Source organism: Pimephales promelas, chromosome 11, assembly GCF_988280905.1.
Source record: "Pimephales promelas chromosome 11, fPimPro1.hap1.1, whole genome shotgun sequence".
In the NCBI taxonomy this organism is placed as follows: Eukaryota; Metazoa; Chordata; class Actinopteri; order Cypriniformes; family Leuciscidae; genus Pimephales; species Pimephales promelas.
In genome coordinates, this window is record NC_142779.1 from 8579916 (window position 1) to 8605393 (window position 25478).

The window sequence follows — 25478 nt, forward strand, 5'->3', positions numbered from 1 at the left end:
TACAGTATGTGTTTGTCTCTCTGCTTACAGAAAACCATCCTACATGATTACTGTTGCTTGTTTCCTTGCTTGGCCAAGTAGCACACGCACACTAGTCTGGATTTACGGTTTTAGAGGGGTTTGGATCAGATTGGGAGACCAGTTAAGACTGGCAAAGCACCTTACTGTATACTGACTTTATTTTTGTTATTTTCTAATTCTCAGCTTGTTTCAATCAAGACACATATTTTACATTGCGACACAATGCCGCAATCATTCAAAATTGAATTTTGAGAGGATTGTGCTCTCAGAGCGCCAATCATTTATGCAACTAAGCCTGTATTTATAATCAGGTGCACATTATTTGATCTTGTATAGCTTTATTCATGCATCTATCTAAGTGCTGTGTCTGTTAGAAAGGACAGGACTAGATGATAAAACGATAAAATTCGTAATAACAAAGTGAAAAAGATCGAGCATAAAAAGCATATCATGTGTCTAAAGCTCTCACCCGTTCTTTTTGTTCTGTAGATGAATGAGAGAGACAGACTGTGGGGCGACTCCACGCTCCCGACCCCTGATCTGTATGACTCCAGTCCTGCTGCAGCCCACCTGGCCATGCTCATGTGGCTCCTCCCCTTCCTGCTGCTGGCTCTCCAACTTTAAAATCAAGCAACCAATCAAAGCACTACAGAACTGGGACAGCGTGCGTGCGTGTGTTCATGAGTTTTAACTTCCACATCACAGCAAAACGTTCAGAGAGGACAGCAAAACTCTTTAAATATATGAAACCCTGCTCCATTCCTCAACGCAATTTAGTGATTCATTGTTTGGATGTTCACAATGACTGATTTCAAGCGTTTAAATAATTGTGTGTGTGTTTCTCTCTCTTATATTTTGGACTGAAGATTGTGCCCGTGTAAGATAAACCCCCCTATCTTCAAAGCGAGCGAAAAAAAAAAAAACTACCTGTTCATCATTCATATTTTAATATCTATTTTTCCCAGCTCTTTCGAATGGATGGTGTTGGTACGTGTGCTGTACATTCACCCGGATAGAAGTGTGTCTTGTGCCGGATAGATGTTTGATTAAAGCACAGGAACAAGTGGTAAGATGTAACAGACTAAAGGTGTCAATGATGAGCTCTTTCACGGGCTTCAGAGGGTTACAGAGACTTCTTTATTTTTGTAATGTGGCTGTATTGTTCAGATGTACATCCCACAGGCTGTTTCATCCCAGCAGTCCTCGAGTGCACGTTTGCTAAGAAAATGGCACAGATGTGAAGAGCAGCAGCGGTTAAAGAATCTTGATGAAGGCCACGATCATTGAGCAGTTCTTGTATACTTCACCTGTTAATATGGGGGTTTTGAAATACTGCACCAAACTGCTTATTGCAAATGGAAGAAAAAAAGAAGCACAAAACACCCTGGTAAACAAAGCACTTTCTGTTCATGTGAATTCAAGCAGCTTAATCATATTTCCTAACTCACTGTTTGTCTCAGCCAATCAAAACGAGCACAAGGGTCCGGTCCGTCAATCGTCTCCAATGCTGACGACAGATTTCTGCGTCCCCATCCCTTGAGCACTCCACCACATCTGCAGTTGTGTTGCTTTTTTATTCTCGATTGTTCTGTGATGACAAACAAGGTGAGTGAAAAGTAAATGCTTTGACCCTCAACAACCTTCAGAGACTATTGTCAGCCAGCATCACAAAATGGGGAAAAACATTCCTGTCTAATGGGTTGAATTTGTGGATTTTACTTGTGTTACCTGAAAAATAAAGCTGCCAGATGTACAGAGTAATGTTTGGGTTTCCCAATATGTGTATGCGGTGAATAAGTGGCCAAGTTTGTTACGATCAGCAGACACTGGGGAAAAACCTGGAGCAAAGGATGCTAAAATATGCTTAAATGGTTGAAAATAGAGATTTTCTTCATATGTCCAACTGGGCTATATGCACGCATAAGTTCCACATTTGACGCAAGGATTCTCGTCCATTTCCGGTTGTGGAGATTTAAGCGGAGAAGAACAGAGGAAAACGGGATTATGGCAGAGTCTTCAAAATTTACCGTCCTCCCGTCTTTGAAACGAAACGTACATACGTTTAGATGTAATTTTATATATAGTTATGTTTATTTAATATAATTTTAAAAAGAAGCATAAACACAATGAGGGGTGTCTGTTTTATCTGTTTTTGTGACTAACGTTTCTTTATTATAACCATGGAGTATAAAATTCAATATAAATTCTCGGTATTGCATCGGACTCTACGTTATCGAGCATCCTTAATCCTTCACCGGAAATACCGCCGTGCATAGAGCCCATTGTGCTGTCCCACAGAAAAAAATAAATGTTTTTATGAGTTATATCTTTAAAAATAGCCGAAATAGGTAATAATTAATCAAGGGGATTCATGAATGAGAATGAGTGATATTGTAATTCTGAGTGATGTAGTTCTGTGGCACAGATTGTGTGTGGCCCCACTGATCAGCTCAAGCTGAGGGGGTAATGAGTAACTCAGGGAGTGAAGTAACCCTCGTTTATTTGGAGCACAGTCGTTGCATTGCCACCTATATGCATCGTCTGGGTCGGCACACACTTCCACACTGCCCTTGAACAACCCCCAACAAAACGAAACGCCCACAGGATATCTGAACATCTTGACTCGGGAAGGAAGACAAATGTTCAGAGGGCTGGTATATCAAATCACTCTGGAACCATGGGTTGTCATGCAATTCATGTGAAATGTTTAGAATTCTCACTCTCTGCCCAATCCCCAACCCGACAGCAAAGAAAGGGACTGTCTGTGAATAGAAATAGGCAATAATAAAATACTATGGTAACACTTTACGGTAAGGGTACAATAATTATCATGAATTCATGTATAAGTTAATGCATTAATATCTCATGAATCATCAGGAACTAACACAAGTTCAACGTTTTTCATTCATGACTTCATGAATGAACAACACCTTAATTAAAACATTAACTGAGATGAGCACATCATCATGATTTATGATTTATTACGCATGATCATGATGTTTTCTTTGTTCACAGTTATGCCACCTTTCAATAGCACATTGTTCATCAGTGTTTCAAAGGACCTAGTCACCACTTTAGTTAAGGGGCCACACACATGATGAAGTCATTGATAGATAATGCTTAGTTAATGATGACTTCTGTATTTGATTTACAGAATGTGTGTGCTATGAGCTGTGATTGGTCTATTATGGTGTCTGTCCAATAGTCATCATTAACTAAGCATTAATCTATTAATGACTTCATCGTGTGTGTGGCCCCTTAACTAAAGTGGTGACTAGGTCACTGACCTAGACAAAGAACAAAGAAAACATCATGATCATGCATAATAAATCATAATTCATGGTGATGTGTATATCTTAGTTAATGTTTTAATTAAGGTGTTGTTCATTCATGAAGTCATGAATGAAAAACGTTGAACTTGTGTTGGTTCCTGATGATTCATGAGAAATAATGCATGAATGAATGCATAATTCATGCATTAATTTATACATGAATTCATGATAATTCATGTACCCTTACCATAAAGTGTTACCAATACTATTTTAAAATACTAATAAAAATACTATTTTACTTGACTTTCAGAAAATATTGACTATTAATTTATATTATTATTTTTAAAAAATGATGAAGTTTGCAATTTTTACAACCATGTTACTATTTGGAATGTTTAAAAATAGTTTAAAACCCTTAATTGTTATTGAGTTATATAAAATGTGTTTAAAGCTGCAGTCTGTAGCTTTTTGGGGGTTAAAAATTATCCAAAATCCATATTTGAGAAAATACATTACCAGCCAGTGTTCAAAACTATCTGTTTGCCTTAGCTCGATTCAAAGTGGTATGCTTGTAATAATGTTTTTAATTCCAGTGGTACTGGTTTGTTTACGCAGGAGATTTTTCGACGTGACATCCGTACACTTAAAGGAGGAGACTCAGCTAGTAGGCTTTATTGCGTGTGAGGATTTTGAAGGTGGAGATTTAGCCTTTTCTCATAGCACTTGATATAATTAAACAATCAATTTGTTGGCAGATCCAGAAAGGTTCAAACAACAATCACCAGCGACAGATTCATCCGTTGTAAAATGCAAAACACTTCATTCCGACTTCGGAGTAGTACAGAAAAAAAAAGAGACAGCAACCGGACCCACGAGAAAACAAGGATAATATCGGAAAGACATTACATGTAGTCACGCAATGCTCGCTTTTGTTGTTAACATTAACAATTTGAGATGCCGGCGCAGCAACTGACATCTGCACACTCTCCTCAATGTGTTCATCCCTGCTGTGCCGTGTCAAGGGTGTTGGGAGTAAAACTCACGTAATGTTGATAATTCCGTGAATTTTGACTTCTAGACCCTTCCAGAGCTGAGATATCGAAACTCAAAAATTCGACCCCAAAAAACAACAACAGTAGTACCCCTTTCGGGGTTTTTTTTTTCGGGCGAAAAATGAAGTTTCTCCAATCTTCTCAAAACTCTGGATTCTGATAGAGGGCCATGAGACTTAAACCTGAGTGCAAAAATGGAGGCTCTAGACCCTTCCAGAGCTGAGATATCGAAACTCAAAATTTTGACCCGAAAAAAAACCCGACAGTGGTACCCCTTTCGTTTTTTTTTTTTCGGGTGAAAAATGAAGTTTCTCCAATCTTCTCAAAACTCTGGATTCTGATAGAGGTCCATGAGACTTAAACCTGAGTGCAAAAATGGAGGCTCTAGACCCTTCCAGAGCTGAGATATCGAAACTCAAAATTTCGACCCGAAAAAAAAAAACGACAGTGGTACCCCTTTCGTTTTTTTTTTTTCGGGTGAAAAATGAAGTTTCTCCAATCTTCTCAAAACTCTGGATTCTGTTAGAGGGCCATGAGACGTAAACCTGAGTGCAAAAATGGAGGCTCTAGACCCTTCCAGAGCTGAGATATCGAAACTCAAAAATTCGACCCAAAAAAAAACGACAGTGGTACCCCTTTCGTTTTTTTTTTCGGGCGAAAAATTAAGTTTCTCCAATCTTCTCAAAACTCTGGATTCTGATAGAGGGCCATGAGACTTAAACCTGAGTGCAAAAATGGAGGCACTAGACCCTTCCAGAACTGAGATATCGAAACTCAAAATTTCAACCCGAAAAAAAAACGACAGTGTTACCCCTTTCGTTTTTTTTCGTTTCGGGCGAAAAATTTAGTTTCTCCAATCTTCTCAAAACTCTGGATTCTGATATAGGGCCACGAGACTTTGACCTGAGTGCAAAAATGGAGGCTCTACACCCTTCCAGAGCTGAGATATCAAAATTCAAAATTTCGACCCGAAAAAAAAACGACAGTGTTACCCCTTTTGTTTTTTTTCATTTTCGGGCGAAAAATTAAGTTTCTCCAATCTTCTCAAAACTCTGGATTATGATAGAGGGCTGTGAGACTTTGACCTGAGTGCAAAAATGGAGGCTCTAGACCCTTCCAGAGCTGAGATATTGAAAGTCAAAATTTCGACCCGAAAAAAAAAACGACAGTGTTACCCCTTTCATTTTTTTTCATTTTCGGGCGAAAAATTAAGTTTCTCCAATCTACTCAAAACTCTGGATTATGATAGAGGGCTGTGAGACTTTGACCTGAGTGCAAAAATGGAGGCTCTAGACCCTTCCAGAGCTGAGATATCAAAATTCAAAATTTCGACCCGAAAAAAAAACGACAGTGTTACCCCTTTTGTTTTTTTTCATTTTCGGGCGAAAAATTAAGTTTCTCCAATCTTCTCAAAACTCTGGATTATGATAGAGGGCTGTGAGACTTTGACCTGAGTGCAAAAATGGAGGCTCTAGACCCTTCCAGAGCTGAGATATTGAAAGTCAAAATTTCGACCCGAAAAAAAAAACGACAGTGTTACCCCTTTCATTTTTTTTCATTTTCGGGCGAAAAATTAAGTTTCTCCAATCTACTCAAAACTCTGGATTATGATAGAGGGCTGTGAGACTTTGACCTGAGTGCAAAAATGGAGGCTCTAGACCCTTCCAGAGCTGAGATATCGAAAGTCAAATTTTCGACCCAAAAAAAAAACGACAGTGTTACCCCTTTTGTTTTTTTTCATTTTCGGGCAAAAAATTAAGTTTCTCCAATCTTCTCAAAACTCTGGATTATGATATAGGCTGTGAGACTTTGACCTGAGTGCAAAAATGGAGGCTCTACACCCTTCCAGAGCTGAGATATCAAAATTCAAAATTTCGACCCGAAAAAAAAACGACAGTGTTACCCCTTTTGTTTTTTTTTCATTTTCGGGCAAAAAATTAAGTTTCTCCAATCTACTCAAAACTCTGGATTATGATAGAGGGCTGTGAGACTTTGACCTGAGTGCAAAAATGGAGGCTCTACACCCTTCCAGAGCTGAGATATCAAAATTCAAAATTTCGACCCGAAAAAAAAAACGACAGTGTTACCCCTTTCGTTTTTTTTTTCATTTTCGGGCGAAAAATGAAGTTTCTCCAATCTTCTCAAAACTCTGGATTATGATAGAGGGTTGTGAGACTTTGACCTGAGTGCAAAAATGGAGGCTCTAGACCCTTCCAGAGCTGAGATATCGAAAGTCAAAATTTCGACCCGAAAAAAAAAACGACAGTGTTACCCCTTTTGTTTTTTTTTCATTTTCGGGCAAAAAATTAAGTTTCTCCAATCTTCTCAAAACTCTGGATTATGATAGAGGGCTGTGAGACTTTGACCTGAGTGCAAAAATGGAGGCTCTAGACCCTTCCAGAGCTGAGATATCGAAAGTCGAAATTTCGACCCGAAAAAAAAAAACGACAGTGTTACCCCTTTTGTTTTTTTTTCATTTTCGGGCGAAAAATTAAGTTTCTCCAATCTTCTCAAAACTCTGGATTATGATAGAGGGCTGTGAGACTTTGACCTGAGTGCAAAAATGGAGGCTCTACACCCTTCCAGAGCTGAGATATCAAAATTCAAAATTTCGACCCGAAAAAAAAAAACGACAGTGTTACCCCTTTTGTTTTTTTTTCATTTTCGGGCGAAAAATTAAGTTTCTCCAATCTTCTCAAAACTCTGGATTATGATAGAGGGCTGTGAGACTTTGACCTGAGTGCAAAAATGGAGGCTCTACACCCTTCCAGAGCTGAGATATCAAAATTCAAAATTTCGACCCGAAAAAAAAAACGACAGTGTTACCCCTTTTTTTTTTTCATTTTCGGGCAAAAAATTAAGTTTCTCCAATCTACTCAAAACTCTGGATTATGATAGAGGGCTGTGAGACTTTGACCTGAGTGCAAAAATGGAGGCTCTACACCCTTCCAGAGCTGAGATATCAAAATTCAAAATTTCGACCCGAAAAAAAAACGACAGTGTTACCCCTTTTGTTTTTTTTCATTTTCGGGCAACAAATTAAGTTTCTCCAATCTACTCAAAACTCTGGATTATGATAGAGGGCTGTGAGACTTTGACCTGAGTGCAAAAATGGAGGCTCTATACCCTTCCAGAGCTGAGATATCAAAATTCAAAATTTCGACCCGAAAAAAAAACGACAGTGTTACCCCTTTTGTTTTGTTTTTTCATTTTCGGGCAAAAAATTAAGTTTCTCCAATCTTCTCAAAACTCTGGATTATGATAGAGGGCTGTGAGACTTTGACCTGAGTGCAAAAATGGAGGCTCTACACCCTTCCAGAGCTGAGATACCAAAATTCAAAATTTCGACCCGAAAAAAAAAAACGACAGTGTTACCCCTTTTTTTTTTTTTTCATTTTCGGGCAAAAAATTAAGTTTCTCCAATCTACTCAAAACTCTGGATTATGATAGAGGGCTGTGAGACTTTGACCTGAGTGCAAAAATGGAGGCTCTACACCCTTCCAGAGCTGAGATATCAAAATTCAAAATTTCGACCCGAAAAAAAAAAACGACAGTGTTACCCCTTTTGTTTTTTTTCATTTTCGGGCAAAAAATTAAGTTTCTCCAATCTTCTCAAAACTCTGGATTATGATAGAGGGCTGTGAGACTTTGACCTGAGTGCAAAAATGGAGGCTCTAGACCCTTCCAGAGCTGAGATATCGAAAGTCAAAATTTCGACCCGAAAAAAAAAACGACAGTGTTACCCCTTTTGTTTTTTTTTCATTTTCGGGCAAAAAATTAAGTTTCTCCAATCTTCTCAAAACTCTGGATTATGATAGAGGGCTGTGAGACTTTGACCTGAGTGCAAAAATGGAGGCTCTACACCCTTCCAGAGCTGAGATATCAAAATTCAAAATTTCGACCCGAAAAAAAAACGACAGTGTTACCCCTTTTGGTTTTTTTTTCATTTTCGGGCAAAAAATTAAGTTTCTCCAATCTACTCAAAACTCTGGATTATGATAGAGGGCTGTGAGACTTTGACCTGAGTGCAAAAATGGAGGCTCTAGACCCTTCCAGAGCTGAGATATCGAAAGTCAAAATTTCGACCCGAAAAAAAAACGACAGTGTTACCCCTTTCATTTTTTTTCATTTTCGGGCGAAAAAAATTAAGTTTCTCCAATCTACTCAAAACTCTGGATTATGATAGAGGGCTGTGAGACTTTGACCTGAGTGCAAAAATGGAGGCTCTAGACCCTTCCAGAGCTGAGATATCGAAAGTCAAATTTTCGACCCGAAAAAAAAACGACAGTGTTACCCCTTTTGTTTTTTTTTCATTTTCGGGCAAAAAATTAAGTTTCTCCAATCTTCTCAAAACTCTGGATTATGATAGAGGGCTGTGAGACTTTGACCTGAGTGCAAAAATGGAGGCTCTAGACCCTTCCAGAGCTGAGATATCGAAAGTCAAATTTTCGACCCGAAAAAAAAAACGACAGTGTTACCCCTTTTGTTTTTTTTCATTTTCGGGCAAAAAATTAAGTTTCTCCAATCTTCTCAAAACTCTGGATTATGATAGAGGGCTGTGAGACTTTGACCTGAGTGCAAAAATGGAGGCTCTACACCCTTCCAGAGCTGAGATATCAAAATTCAAAATTTCGACCCGAAAAAAAAACGACAGTGTTACCCCTTTTGTTTTTTTTTCATTTTCGGGCAAAAAATTAAGTTTCTCCAATCTACTCAAAACTCTGGATTATGATAGAGGGCTGTGAGACTTTGACCTGAGTGCAAAAATGGAGGCTCTACACCCTTCCAGAGCTGAGATATCAAAATTCAAAATTTCGACCCGAAAAAAAAAAACGACAGTGTTACCCCTTTTGTTTTTTTTTCATTTTCGGGCGAAAAAATAAGTTTCTCCAATCTTCTCAAAACTCTGGATTATGATAGAGGGTTGTGAGACTTTGACCTGAGTGCAAAAATGGAGGCTCTAGACCCTTCCAGAGCTGAGATATCGAAACTCAAAATTTCGACCCGAAAAAAAAACGACAGTGTTACCCCTTTTGTTTTTTTTCATTTTCGGGCGAAAAATTAAGTTTCTCCAATCTTCTCAAAACTCTGGATTATGATAGAGGGCTGTGAGACTTTGACCTGAGTGCAAAAATGGAGGCTCTACACCCTTCCAGAGCTGAGATATCAAAATTCAAAATTTCGACCCGAAAAAAAAACGACAGTGTTACCCCTTTTGTTTTTTTTCATTTTCGGGCAAAAAATTAAGTTTCTCCAATCTACTCAAAACTCTGGATTATGATAGAGGGCTGTGAGACTTTGACCTGAGTGCAAAAATGGAGGCTCTACACCCTTCCAGAGCTGAGATATCAAAATTAAAAATTTCGACCCGAAAAAAAAAACGACAGTGTTACCCCTTTTGTTTTTTTTCATTTTCGGGCAAAAAATTAAGTTTCTCCAATCTTCTCAAAACTCTGGATTATGATAGAGGGCTGTGAGACTTTGACCTGAGTGCAAAAATGGAGGCTCTAGACCCTTCCAGAGCTGAGATATCGAAACTCAAAATTTCGACCCGAAAAAAAAACGACAGTGTTACCCCTTTCGTTTTTTTTCATTTTCGGGCGAAAAATTAAGTTTCTCCAATCTTCTCAAAACTCTGGATTATGATAGAGGGCTGTGAGACTTTGACCTGAGTGCAAAAATGGAGGCTCTAGACCCTTCCAGAGCTGAGATATTGAAAGTCAAAATTTCGACCCGAAAAAAAAACGACAGTGTTACCCCTTTCATTTTTTTTCATTTTCGGGCGAAAAATTAAGTTTCTCCAATCTACTCAAAACTCTGGATTATGATAGAGGGCTGTGAGACTTTGACCTGAGTGCAAAAATGGAGGCTCTAGACCCTTCCAGAGCTGAGATATCGAAAGTCAAATTTTCGACCCAAAAAAAAAACGACAGTGTTACCCCTTTTGTTTTTTTTTCATTTTCGGGCAAAAAATTAAGTTTCTCCAATCTTCTCAAAACTCTGGATTATGATAGAGGGCTGTGAGACTTTGACCTGAGTGCAAAAACGGAGGCTCTAGACCCTTCCAGAGCTGAGATATCGAAAGTCAAATTTTCGACCCGAAAAAAAAACGACAGTGTTACCCCTTTTGTTTTTTTTCATTTTCGGGCAAAAAATTAAGTTTCTCCAATCTTCTCAAAACTCTGGATTATGATAGAGGGCTGTGAGACTTTGACCTGAGTGCAAAAATGGAGGCTCTACACCCTTCCAGAGCTGAGATATAAAAATTCAAAATTTCGACCCGAAAAAAAAAACGACAGTGTTACCCCTTTTGTTTTTTTTCATTTTCGGGCAAAAAATTAAGTTTCTCCAATCTACTCAAAACTCTGGATTATGATAGAGGGCTGTGAGACTTTGACCTGAGTGCAAAAATGGAGGCTCTACACCCTTCCAGAGCTGAGATATCAAAATTCAAAATTTCGACCCGAAAAAAAACCCGACAGTGTTACCCCTTTTGTTTTTTTTCATTTTCGGGCAAAAAATTAAGTTTCTCCAATCTTCTCAAAACTCTGGATTATGATAGAGGGCTGTGAGACTTTGACCTGAGTGCAAAAATGGAGGCTCTAGACCCTTCCAGAGCTGAGATATCGAAAGTCAAATTTTCGACACGAAAAAAAAAACGACAGTGTTACCCCTTTTGTTTTTTTTTCATTTTCGGGCAAAAAATTAAGTTTCTCCAATCTTCTCAAAACTCTGGATTATGATAGAGGGCTGTGAGACTTTGACCTGAGTGCAAAAATGGAGGCTCTACACCCTTCCAGAGCTGAGATATCAAAATTCAAAATTTCGACCCGAAAAAAAAACGACAGTGTTACCCCTTTTGTTTTTTTTCATTTTCGGGCAAAAAATTAAGTTTCTCCAATCTACTCAAAACTCTGGATTATGATAGAGGGCTGTGAGACTTTGACCTGAGTGCAAAAATGGAGGCTCTACACCCTTCCAGAGCTGAGATATCAAAATTCAAAATTTCGACCCGAAAAAAAAACGACAGTGTTACCCCTTTTGTTTTTTTTCATTTTCGGGCGAAAAATTAAGTTTCTCCAATCTTATCAAAACTCTGGATTATGATAGAGGGTTGTAAAACTTTGACCTGAGTGCAAAAATGGAGGCTCTAGACCCTTCCAGAGCTGAGATATCGAAACTCAAAATTTCGACCCGAAAAAAAAAACGACAGTGTTACCCCTTTTGTTTTTTTTCATTTTCGGGCGAAAAATTAAGTTTCTCCAATCTTCTCAAAACTCTGGATTATGATAGAGGGCTGTGAGACTTTGACCTGAGTGCAAAAATGGAGGCTCTACACCCTTCCAGAGCTGAGATATCAAAATTCAAAATTTCGACCCGAAAAAAAAACGACAGTGTTACCCCTTTTGTTTTTTTTCATTTTCGGGCAAAAAATTAAGTTTCTCCAATCTTCTCAAAACTCTGGATTATGATAGAGGGCTGTGAGACTTTGACCTGAGTGCAAAAATGGAGGCTCTAGACCCTTCCAGAGCTGAGATATCGAAACTCAAAATTTCGACCCGAAAAAAAAACGACAGTGTTACCCCTTTCGTTTTTTTTCATTTTCGGGCGAAAAATTAAGTTTCTCCAATCTTCTCAAAACTCTGGATTATGATAGAGGGTTGTGAGACTTTGACCTGAGTGCAAAAATGGAGGCTCTACACCCTTCCAGAGCTGAGATATCAAAATTCAAAATTTCGACCCGAAAAAAAAAACGACAGTGTTACCCCTTTTGTTTTTTTTCATTTTCGGGCAAAAAATTAAGTTTCTCCAATCTTCTCAAAACTCTGGATTATGATAGAGGGCTGTGAGACTTTGACCTGAGTGCAAAAATGGAGGCTCTACACCCTTCCAGAGCTGAGATATCAAAATTCAAAATTTCGACCCGAAAAAAAAACGACAGTGTTACCCCTTTTGTTTTTTTTCATTTTCGGGCAAAAAATTAAGTTTCTCCAATCTACTCAAAACTCTGGATTATGATAGAGGGCTGTGAGACTTTGACCTGAGTGCAAAAATGGAGGCTCTACACCCTTCCAGAGCTGAGATATCAAAATTCAAAATTTCGACCCGAAAAAAAAAACGACAGTGTTACCCCTTTTGTTTTTTTTCATTTTCGGGCAAAAAATTAAGTTTCTCCAATCTTCTCAAAACTCTGGATTATGATAGAGGGCTGTGAGACTTTGACCTGAGTGCAAAAATGGAGGCTCTAGACCCTTCCAGAGCTGAGATATCGAAACTCAAAATTTCGACCCGAAAAAAAAACGACAGTGTTACCCCTTTCGTTTTTTTTCATTTTCGGGCGAAAAATTAAGTTTCTCCAATCTTCTCAAAACTCTGGATTATGATAGAGGGCTGTGAGACTTTGACCTGAGTGCAAAAATGGAGGCTCTAGACCCTTCCAGAGCTGAGATATTGAAAGTCAAAATTTCGACCCGAAAAAAAAACGACAGTGTTACCCCTTTCATTTTTTTTCATTTTCGGGCGAAAAATTAAGTTTCTCCAATCTACTCAAAACTCTGGATTATGATAGAGGGCTGTGAGACTTTGACCTGAGTGCAAAAATGGAGGCTCTAGACCCTTCCAGAGCTGAGATATCGAAAGTCAAATTTTCGACCCAAAAAAAAAACGACAGTGTTACCCCTTTTGTTTTTTTTTCATTTTCGGGCAAAAAATTAAGTTTCTCCAATCTTCTCAAAACTCTGGATTATGATAGAGGGCTGTGAGACTTTGACCTGAGTGCAAAAACGGAGGCTCTAGACCCTTCCAGAGCTGAGATATCGAAAGTCAAATTTTCGACCCGAAAAAAAAACAACAGTGTTACCCCTTTTGTTTTTTTTCATTTTCGGGCAAAAAATTAAGTTTCTCCAATCTTCTCAAAACTCTGGATTATGATAGAGGGCTGTGAGACTTTGACCTGAGTGCAAAAATGGAGGCTCTACACCCTTCCAGAGCTGAGATATCAAAATTCAAAATTTCGACCCGAAAAAAAAAACGACAGTGTTACCCCTTTTGTTTTTTTTCATTTTCGGGCAAAAAATTAAGTTTCTCCAATCTACTCAAAACTCTGGATTATGATAGAGGGCTGTGAGACTTTGACCTGAGTGCAAAAATGGAGGCTCTACACCCTTCCAGAGCTGAGATATCAAAATTCAAAATTTCGACCCGAAAAAAAAACCGACAGTGTTACCCCTTTTGTTTTTTTTCATTTTCGGGCAAAAAATTAAGTTTCTCCAATCTTCTCAAAACTCTGGATTATGATAGAGGGCTGTGAGACTTTGACCTGAGTGCAAAAATGGAGGCTCTAGACCCTTCCAGAGCTGAGATATCGAAAGTCAAATTTTCGACACGAAAAAAAAAACGACAGTGTTACCCCTTTTGTTTTTTTTTTCATTTTCGGGCAAAAAATTAAGTTTCTCCAATCTTCTCAAAACTCTGGATTATGATAGAGGGCTGTGAGACTTTGACCTGAGTGCAAAAATGGAGGCTCTACACCCTTCCAGAGCTGAGATATCAAAATTCAAAATTTCGACCCGAAAAAAAAACGACAGTGTTACCCCTTTTGTTTTTTTTCATTTTCGGGCAAAAAATTAAGTTTCTCCAATCTACTCAAAACTCTGGATTATGATAGAGGGCTGTGAGACTTTGACCTGAGTGCAAAAATGGAGGCTCTACACCCTTCCAGAGCTGAGATATCAAAATTCAAAATTTCGACCCGAAAAAAAAACGACAGTGTTACCCCTTTTGTTTTTTTTCATTTTCGGGCAAAAAATTAAGTTTCTCCAATCTACTCAAAACTCTGGATTATGATAGAGGGCTGTGAGACTTTGACCTGAGTGCAAAAATGGAGGCTCTACACCCTTCCAGAGCTGAGATATCAAAATTCAAAATTTCGACCCGAAAAAAAAACGACAGTGTTACCCCTTTTGTTTTTTTTCATTTTCGGGCGAAAAATTAAGTTTCTCCAATCTTCTCAAAACTCTGGATTATGATAGAGGGCTGTGAGACTTTGACCTGAGTGCAAAAACGGAGGCTCTAGACCCTTCCAGAGCTGAGATATCGAAAGTCAAATTTTCGACCCGAAAAAAAAACGACAGTGTTACCCCTTTTGTTTTTTTTCATTTTCGGGCAAAAAATTAAGTTTCTCCAATCTTCTCAAAACTCTGGATTATGATAGAGGGCTGTGAGACTTTGACCTGAGTGCAAAAATGGAGGCTCTACACCCTTCCAGAGCTGAGATATAAAAATTCAAAATTTCGACCCGAAAAAAAAAACGACAGTGTTACCCCTTTTGTTTTTTTTCATTTTCGGGCAAAAAATTAAGTTTCTCCAATCTACTCAAAACTCTGGATTATGATAGAGGGCTGTGAGACTTTGACCTGAGTGCAAAAATGGAGGCTCTACACCCTTCCAGAGCTGAGATATCAAAATTCAAAATTTCGACCCGAAAAAAAAACCGACAGTGTTACCCCTTTTGTTTTTTTTCATTTTCGGGCAAAAAATTAAGTTTCTCCAATCTTCTCAAAACTCTGGATTATGATAGAGGGCTGTGAGACTTTGACCTGAGTGCAAAAATGGAGGCTCTAGACCCTTCCAGAGCTGAGATATCGAAAGTCAAATTTTCGACACGAAAAAAAAAACGACAGTGTTACCCCTTTTGTTTTTTTTTCATTTTCGGGCAAAAAATTAAGTTTCTCCAATCTTCTCAAAACTCTGGATTATGATAGAGGGCTGTGAGACTTTGACCTGAGTGCAAAAATGGAGGCTCTACACCCTTCCAGAGCTGAGATATCAAAATTCAAAATTTCGACCCGAAAAAAAAACGACAGTGTTACCCCTTTTGTTTTTTTTCATTTTCGGGCAAAAAATTAAGTTTCTCCAATCTACTCAAAACTCTGGATTATGATAGAGGGCTGTGAGACTTTGACCTGAGTGCAAAAATGGAGGCTCTACACCCTTCCAGAGCTGAGATATCAAAATTCAAAATTTCGACCCGAAAAAAAAACGACAGTGTTACCCCTTTTGTTTTTTTTCATTTTCGGGCAAAAAATTAAGTTTCTCCAATCTACTCAAAACTCTGGATTATGATAGAGGGCTGTGAGACTTTGACCTGAGTGCAAAAATGGAGGCTCTACACCCTTCCAGAGCTGAGATATAAAAATTCAAAATTTCGACCCGAAAAAAAAAACGACAGTGTTACCCCTTTTGTTTTTTTTCATTTTCGGGCAAAAAATTAAGTTTCTCCAATCTACTCAAAACTCTGGATTATGATAGAGGGCTGTGAGACTTTGACCTGAGTGCAAAAATGGAGGCTCTACACCCTTCCAGAGCTGAGATATCAAAATTCAAAATTTCGACCCGAAAAAAAAACCGACAGTGTTACCCCTTTTGTTTTTTTTCATTTTCGGGCAAAAAATTAAGTTTCTCCAATCTTCTCAAAACTCTGGATTATGATAGAGGGCTGTGAGACTTTGACCTGAGTGCAAAAATGGAGGCTCTAGACCCTTCCAGAGCTGAGATATCGAAAGTCAAATTTTCGACACGAAAAAAAAAACGACAGTGTTACCCCTTTTGTTTTTTTTTCATTTTCGGGCAAAAAATTAAGTTTCTCCAATCTTCTCAAAACTCTGGATTATGATAGAGGGCTGTGAGACTTTGACCTGAGTGCAAAAATGGAGGCTCTACACCCTTCCAGAGCTGAGATATCAAAATTCAAAATTTCGACCCGAAAAAAAAACGACAGTGTTACCCCTTTTGTTTTTTTTCATTTTCGGGAAAAAAATTAAGTTTCTCCAATCTACTCAAAACTCTGGATTATGATAGAGGGCTGTGAGACTTTGACCTGAGTGCAAAAATGGAGGCTCTACACCCTTCCAGAGCTGAGATATCAAAATTCAAAATTTCGACCCGAAAAAAAAACGACAGTGTTACCCCTTTTGTTTTTTTTCATTTTCGGGCGAAAAATTAAGTTTCTCCAATCTTCTCAAAACTCTGGATTATGATAGAGGGTTGTAAAACTTTGACCTGAGTGCAAAAATGGAGGCTCTAGACCCTTCCAGAGCTGAGATATCGAAACTCAAAATTTCGACCCGAAAAAAAAAACGACAGTGTTACCCCTTTTGTTTTTTTTCATTTTCGGGCGAAAAATTAAGTTTCTCCAATCTTCTCAAAACTCTGGATTATGATAGAGGGCTGTGAGACTTTGACCTGAGTGCAAAAATGGAGGCTCTACACCCTTCCAGAGCTGAGATATCAAAATTCAAAATTTCGACCCGAAAAAAAAACGACAGTGTTACCCCTTTTGTTTTTTTTCATTTTCGGGCAAAAAATTAAGTTTCTCCAATCTTCTCAAAACTCTGGATTATGATAGAGGGCTGTGAGACTTTGACCTGAGTGCAAAAATGGAGGCTCTAGACCCTTCCAGAGCTGAGATATCGAAACTCAAAATTTCGACCCGAAAAAAAAACGACAGTGTTACCCCTTTCGTTTTTTTTCATTTTCGGGCGAAAAATTAAGTTTCTCCAATCTTCTCAAAACTCTGGATTATGATAGAGGGTTGTGAGACTTTGACCTGAGTGCAAAAATGGAGGCTCTAGACCCTTCCAGAGCTGAGATATCGAAAGTCAAATTTTCGACCCAAAAAAAAAACGACAGTGTTACCCCTTTTGTTTTTTTTTCATTTTCGGGCAAAAAATTAAGTTTCTCCAATCTTCTCAAAACTCTGGATTATGATAGAGGGCTGTGAGACTTTGACCTGAGTGCAAAAACGGAGGCTCTAGACCCTTCCAGAGCTGAGATATCGAAAGTCAAATTTTCGACCCGAAAAAAAAACAACAGTGTTACCCCTTTTGTTTTTTTTCATTTTCGGGCAAAAAATTAAGTTTCTCCAATCTTCTCAAAACTCTGGATTATGATAGAGGGCTGTGAGACTTTGACCTGAGTGCAAAAATGGAGGCTCTACACCCTTCCAGAGCTGAGATATCAAAATTCAAAATTTCGACCCGAAAAAAAAAACGACAGTGTTACCCCTTTTGTTTTTTTTCATTTTCGGGCAAAAAATTAAGTTTCTCCAATCTACTCAAAACTCTGGATTATGATAGAGGGCTGTGAGACTTTGACCTGAGTGCAAAAATGGAGGCTCTACACCCTTCCAGAGCTGAGATATCAAAATTCAAAATTTCGACCCGAAAAAAAAACCGACAGTGTTACCCCTTTTGTTTTTTTTCATTTTCGGGCAAAAAATTAAGTTTCTCCAATCTTCTCAAAACTCTGGATTATGATAGAGGGCTGTGAGACTTTGACCTGAGTGCAAAAATGGAGGCTCTAGACCCTTCCAGAGCTGAGATATCGAAAGTCAAATTTTCGACACGAAAAAAAAAACGACAGTGTTACCCCTTTTGTTTTTTTTTTCATTTTCGGGCAAAAAATTAAGTTTCTCCAATCTTCTCAAAACTCTGGATTATGATAGAGGGCTGTGAGACTTTGACCTGAGTGCAAAAATGGAGGCTCTACACCCTTCCAGAGCTGAGATATCAAAATTCAAAATTTCGACCCGAAAAAAAAACGACAGTGTTACCCCTTTTGTTTTTTTTCATTTTCGGGCAAAAAATTAAGTTTCTCCAATCTACTCAAAACTCTGGATTATGATAGAGGGCTGTGAGACTTTGACCTGAGTGCAAAAATGGAGGCTCTACACCCTTCCAGAGCTGAGATATCAAAATTCAAAATTTCGACCCGAAAAAAAAACGACAGTGTTACCCCTTTTGTTTTTTTTCATTTTCGGGCAAAAAATTAAGTTTCTCCAATCTACTCAAAACTCTGGATTATGATAGAGGGCTGTGAGACTTTGACCTGAGTGCAAAAATGGAGGCTCTACACCCTTCCAGAGCTGAGATATCAAAATTCAAAATTTCGACCCGAAAAAAAAACGACAGTGTTACCCCTTTTGTTTTTTTTCATTTTCGGGCGAAAAATTAAGTTTCTCCAATCTTCTCAAAACTCTGGATTATGATAGAGGGTTGTAAAACTTTGACCTGAGTGCAAAAATGGAGGCTCTAGACCCTTCCAGAGCTGAGATATCGAAACTCAAAATTTCGACCCGAAAAAAAAACGACAGTGTTACCCCTTTTGTTTTTTTTCATTTTCGGGCGAAAAATTAAGTTTCTCCAATCTTCTCAAAACTCTGGATTATGATAGAGGGCTGTGAGACTTTGACCTGAGTGCAAAAATGGAGGCTCTACACCCTTCCAGAGCTGAGATATCAAAATTCAAAATTTCGACCCGAAAAAAAAACGACAGTGTTACCCCTTTTGTTTTTTTTCATTTTCGGGCAAAAAATTAAGTTTCTCCAATCTTCTCAAAACTCTGGATTATGATAGAGGGCTGTGAGACTTTGACCTGAGTGCAAAAATGGAGGCTCTAGACCCTTCCAGAGCTGAGATATCGAAACTCAAAATTTCGACCCGAAAAAAAAACGACAGTGTTACCCCTTTCGTTTTTTTTCATTTTCGGGCGAAAAATTAAGTTTCTCCAATCTTCTCAAAACTCTGGATTATGATAGAGGGCTGTAAGACTTTGACCTGAGTGCAAAAATGGAGGCTCTAGACCCTTCCAGAGCTGAGATATCGAAAGTAAAATTTTCGACCCCCAAAAAAAACGACAGTGTTACCCCTTTTGTTTTTTTTTCATTTTCGGGCAAAAAATTAAGTTTCTCCAATCTTCTCAAAACTCTGGATTATGATAGAGGGCTGTGAGACTTTGACCTGAGTGCAAAAACGGAGGCTCTAGACCCTTCCAGAGCTGAGATATCGAAAGTCAAATTTTCAACCCGAAAAAAAAACGACAGTGTTACCCCTTTTGTTTTTTTTCATTTTCGGGCAAAAAATTAAGTTTCTCCAATCTTCTCAAAACTCTGGATTATGATAGAGGGCTGTGAGACTTTGACCTGAGTGCAAAAATGGAGGCTCTACACCCTTCCAGAGCTGAGATATCAAAATTCAAAATTTCGACCTGAAAAACAAAACGACAGTGTTACCCCTTTTGTTTTTTTTTCATTTTCGGGCAAAAAATTAAGTTTCTCCAATCTACTCAAAACTCTGGATTATGATAGAGGGCTGTGAGACTTTGACCTGAGTGCAAAAATGGAGGCTCTACACCCTTCCAGAGCTGAGATATCAAAATTCAAAATTTCGACCCGAAAAAAAAAACGACAGTGTTACCCCTTTTGTTTTTTTTTCATTTTCGGGCAAAAAAGTAAGTTTCTCCAATCTTCTCAAAACTCTGGATTATGATAGAGGGCTGTGAGACTTTGACCTGAGTGCAAAAATGGAGGCTCTAGACCCTTCCAGAGCTGAGATATCGAAAGTCAAATTTTCGACCCGAAAAAAAAAAACGACAGTGTTACCCCTTTTGTTTTTTTTCATTTTCGGGCAAAAAATTAAGTTTCTCCAATCTTCTCAAAACTCTGGATTATGATAGAGGGCTGTGAGACTTTGACCTGAGTGCAAAAATGGAGGCTCTACACCCTTCCAGAGCTGAGATATCAAAATTCAAAATTTCGACCCGAAAAAAAAAACGACAGTGTTACCCCTTTTGTTTTTTTTCATTTTCGGGCAAAAAATTAAGTTTCTCCAATCTACTCAAAACTCTGGATTATGATAGAGGGCTGTGAGACTTTGACCTGAGTGCAAAAATGGAGGCTCTACACCCTTCCAGAGCTGAGATATCAAAATTCAAAATTTCGACCCGAAAAAAAAACGACAGTGTTACCCCTTTTGTTTTTTTTCATTTTCGGGCAAAAAATTAAGTTTCTCCAATCTTCTCAAAACTCTGGATTATGATAGAGGGCTGTGAGACTTTGACCTGAGTGCAAAAATGGAGGCTCTAGACCCTTCCAGAGCTGAGATATCGAAAGTCAAATTTTCGACCCGAAAAAAAAAAACGACAGTGTTACCCCTTTTGTTTTTTTTCATTTTCGGGCAAAAAATTAAGTTTCTCCAATCTTCTCAAAACTCTGGATTATGATAGAGGGCTGTGAGACTTTGACCTGAGTGCAAAAATGGAGGCTCTACACCCTTCCAGAGCTGAGATATCAAAATTCAAAATTTCGACCCGAAAAAAAAACGACAGTGTTACCCCTTTTGTTTTTTTTCATTTTCGGGCAAAAAATTAAGTTTCTCCAATCTACTCAAAACTCTGGATTATGATAGAGGGCTGTGAGACTTTGACCTGAGTGCAAAAATGGAGGCTCTACACCCTTCCAGAGCTGAGATATCAAAATTCAAAATTTCGACCCGAAAAAAAAAAACGACAGTGTTACCCCGTTTTGTTTTTTTTCATTTTCGGGCAAAAAATTAAGTTTCTCCAATCTTCTCAAAACTCTGGATTATGATAGAGGGCTGTGAGACTTTGACCTGAGTGCAAAAATGGAGGCTCTAGACCCTTCCAGAGCTGAGATATCGAAAGTCAAATTTTCGACCCGAAAAAAAAAACGACAGTGTTACCCCTTTTGTTTTTTTTCATTTTCGGGCAAAAAATTAAGTTTCTCCAATCTTCTCAAAACTCTGGATTATGATAGAGGGCTGTGAGACTTTGACCTGAGTGCAAAAATGGAGGCTCTACACCCTTCCAGAGCTGAGATATCAAAATTCAAAATTTCGACCCGAAAAAAAAACCACAGTGTTACCCCTTTTGTTTTTTTTCATTTTCGGGCGAAAAATTAAGTTTCTCCAATCTTCTCAAAACTCTGGATTATGATAGAGGGTTGTGAGACTTTGACCTGAGTGCAAAAATGGAGGCTCTAGACCCTTCCAGAGCTGAGATATCGAAACTCAAAATTTCGACCCGAAAAAAAAACGACAGTGTTACCCCTTTTGTTTTTTTTCATTTTCGGGCGAAAAATTAAGTTTCTCCAATCTTCTCAAAACTCTGGATTATGATAGAGGGCTGTGAGACTTTGACCTGAGTGCAAAAATGGAGGCTCTACACCCTTCCAGAGCTGAGATATCAAAATTCAAAATTTCGACCCGAAAAAAAACGACAGTGTTACCCCTTTTGTTTTTTTTTTCATTTTCGGGCAAAAAATTAAGTTTCTCCAATCTACTCAAAACTCTGGATTATGATAGAGGGCTGTGAGACTTTGACCTGAGTGCAAAAATGGAGGCTCTACACCCTTCCAGAGCTGAGATATGAAAAATTCAAAATTTCGACCCGAAAAAAAAAACGACAGTGTTACCCCTTTTGTTTTTTTTCATTTTCGGGCAAAAAATTAAGTTTCTCCAATCTTCTCAAAACTCTGGATTATGATAGAGGGCTGTGAGACTTTGACCTGAGTGCAAAAATGGAGGCTCTACACCCTTCCAGAGCTGAGATATCAAAATTCAAAATTTCGACCCGAAAAAAAAACGACAGTGTTACCCCTTTTGTTTTTTTTCATTTTCGGGAAAAAAATTAAGTTTCTCCAATCTACTCAAAACTCTGGATTATGATAGAGGGCTGTGAGACTTTGACCTGAGTGCAAAAATGGAGGCTCTACACCCTTCCAGAGCTGAGATATCAAAATTCAAAATTTCGACCCGAAAAAAAAACGACAGTGTTACCCCTTTTGTTTTTTTTCATTTTCGGGCAAAAAATTAAGTTTCTCCAATCTACTCAAAACTCTGGATTATGATAGAGGGCTGTGAGACTTTGACCTGAGTGCAAAAATGGAGGCTCTACACCCTTCCAGAGCTGAGATATCAAAATTCAAAATTTCGACCCGAAAAAAAAACGACAGTGTTACCCCTTTTGTTTTTTTTCATTTTCGGGCGAAAAATTAAGTTTCTCCAATCTTCTCAAAACTCTGGATTATGATAGAGGGTTGTAAAACTTTGACCTGAGTGCAAAAATGGAGGCTCTAGACCCTTCCAGAGCTGAGATATCGAAACTCAAAATTTCGACCCGAAAAAAAAAACGACAGTGTTACCCCTTTTGTTTTTTTTCATTTTCGGGCGAAAAATTAAGTTTCTCCAATCTTCTCAAAACTCTGGATTATGATAGAGGGCTGTGAGACTTTGACCTGAGTGCAAAAATGGAGGCTCTACACCCTTCCAGAGCTGAGATATCAAAATTCAAAATTTCGACCCGAAAAAAAAACGACAGTGTTACCCCTTTTGTTTTTTTTCATTTTCGGGCAAAAAATTAAGTTTCTCCAATCTTCTCAAAACTCTGGATTATGATAGAGGGCTGTGAGACTTTGACCTGAGTGCAAAAATGGAGGCTCTAGACCCTTCCAGAGCTGAGATATCGAAACTCAAAATTTCGACCCGAAAAAAAAACGACAGTGTTACCCCTTTCGTTTTTTTTCATTTTCGGGCGAAAAATTAAGTTTCTCCAATCTTCTCAAAACTCTGGATTATGATAGAGGGTTGTGAGACTTTGACCTGAGTGCAAAAATGGAGGCTCTAGACCCTTCCAGAGCTGAGATATCGAAACTCAAAATTTCGACCCGAAAAAAAAACGACAGTGTTACCCCTTTTGTTTTTTTTCATTTTCGGGCGAAAAATTAAGTTTCTCCAATCTTCTCAAAACTCTGGATTATGATAGAGGGCTGTGAGACTTTGACCTGAGTGCAAAAATGGAGGCTCTACACCCTTCCAGAGCTGAGATATCAAAATTCAAAATTTCGACCCGAAAAAAAAACGACAGTGTTACCCCTTTTGTTTTTTTTCATTTTCGGGCAAAAAATTAAGTTTCTCCAATCTACTCAAAACTCTGGATTATGATAGAGGGTTGTGAGACTTTGACCTGAGTGCAAAAATGGAGGCTCTAGACCCTTCCAGAGCTGAGATATCGAAACTCAAAATTTCGACCCGAAAAAAAAACGACAGTGTTACCCCTTTTGTTTTTTTTCATTTTCGGGCGAAAAATTAAGTTTCTCCAATCTTCTCAAAACTCTGGATTATGATAGAGGGCTGTGAGACTTTGACCTGAGTGCAAAAATGGAGGCTCTACACCCTTCCAGAGCTGAGATATCAAAATTCAAAATTTCGACCCGAAAAAAAAACGACAGTGTTACCCCTTTTGTTTTTTTTCATTTTCGGGCAAAAAATTAAGTTTCTCCAATCTACTCAAAACTCTGGATTATGATAGAGGGCTGTGAGACTTTGACCTGAGTGCAAAAATGGAGGCTCTAGACCCTTCCAGAGCTGAGATATTGAAAGTCAAAATTTCGACCCGAAAAAAAAACGACAGTGTTACCCCTTTCATTTTTTTTCATTTTCGGGCGAAAAATTAAGTTTCTCCAATCTACTCAAAACTCTGGATTATGATAGAGGGCTGTGAGACTTTGACCTGAGTGCAAAAATGGAGGCTCTAGACCCTTCCAGAGCTGAGATATCGAAAGTCAAATTTTCGACCCAAAAAAAAAACGACAGTGTTACCCCTTTTGTTTTTTTTTTCATTTTCGGGCAAAAAATTAAGTTTCTCCAATCTTCTCAAAACTCTGGATTATGATAGAGGGCTGTGAGACTTTGACCTGAGTGCAAAAACGGAGGCTCTAGACCCTTCCAGAGCTGAGATATCGAAAGTCAAATTTTCGACCCGAAAAAAAAACAACAGTGTTACCCCTTTTGTTTTTTTTTCATTTTCGGGCAAAAAATTAAGTTTCTCCAATCTTCTCAAAACTCTGGATTATGATAGAGGGCTGTGAGACTTTGACCTGAGTGCAAAAATGGAGGCTCTACACCCTTCCAGAGCTGAGATATCAAAATTCAAAATTTCGACCCGAAAAAAAAAACGACAGTGTTACCCCTTTTGTTTTTTTTCATTTTCGGGCAAAAAATTAAGTTTCTCCAATCTACTCAAAACTCTGGATTATGATAGAGGGCTGTGAGACTTTGACCTGAGTGCAAAAATGGAGGCTCTACACCCTTCCAGAGCTGAGATATCAAAATTCAAAATTTCGACCCGAAAAAAAAACCGACAGTGTTACCCCTTTTGTTTTTTTTCATTTTCGGGCAAAAAATTAAGTTTCTCCAATCTTCTCAAAACTCTGGATTATGATAGAGGGCTGTGAGACTTTGACCTGAGTGCAAAAATGGAGGCTCTAGACCCTTCCAGAGCTGAGATATCGAAAGTCAAATTTTCGACACGAAAAAAAAAACGACAGTGTTACCCCTTTTGTTTTTTTTTTCATTTTCGGGCAAAAAATTAAGTTTCTCCAATCTTCTCAAAACTCTGGATTATGATAGAGGGCTGTGAGACTTTGACCTGAGTGCAAAAATGGAGGCTCTACACCCTTCCAGAGCTGAGATATCAAAATTCAAAATTTCGACCCGAAAAAAAAACGACAGTGTTACCCCTTTTGTTTTTTTTCATTTTCGGGCAAAAAATTAAGTTTCTCCAATCTACTCAAAACTCTGGATTATGATAGAGGGCTGTGAGACTTTGACCTGAGTGCAAAAATGGAGGCTCTACACCCTTCCAGAGCTGAGATATCAAAATTCAAAATTTCGACCCGAAAAAAAAACGACAGTGTTACCCCTTTTGTTTTTTTTCATTTTCGGGCAAAAAATTAAGTTTCTCCAATCTACTCAAAACTCTGGATTATGATAGAGGGCTGTGAGACTTTGACCTGAGTGCAAAAATGGAGGCTCTACACCCTTCCAGAGCTGAGATATCAAAATTCAAAATTTCGACCCGAAAAAAAAACGACAGTGTTACCCCTTTTGTTTTTTTTCATTTTCGGGCGAAAAATTAAGTTTCTCCAATCTTCTCAAAACTCTGGATTATGATAGAGGGTTGTAAAACTTTGACCTGAGTGCAAAAATGGAGGCTCTAGACCCTTCCAGAGCTGAGATATCGAAACTCAAAATTTCGACCCGAAAAAAAAACGACAGTGTTACCCCTTTTGTTTTTTTTCATTTTCGGGCGAAAAATTAAGTTTCTCCAATCTTCTCAAAACTCTGGATTATGATAGAGGGCTGTGAGACTTTGACCTGAGTGCAAAAATGGAGGCTCTACACCCTTCCAGAGCTGAGATATCAAAATTCAAAATTTCGACCCGAAAAAAAAACGACAGTGTTACCCCTTTTGTTTTTTTTCATTTTCGGGCAAAAAA

The 25478-nt window shown here is 38.3% G+C and overlaps 1 protein-coding gene across 1 annotated transcript in view; it reads left to right on the plus strand.

The window, feature by feature from the left end:
• The window catches only part of gfra4a (GDNF family receptor alpha 4a), a 93646-nt gene extending 91868 nt beyond the window's left edge, over nt 1–1778 (plus strand). The window contains exon 8 of the mRNA XM_039672693.2: nt 511–1778. Within this exon, the coding sequence (XP_039528627.1) occupies nt 511–645 (135 nt within the window). The 3' untranslated portion in view covers nt 646–1778. The remainder of the gene's footprint in view (nt 1–510) is intronic.
• The last annotated feature ends 23700 nt before the right edge of the window (nt 1779–25478 follow it).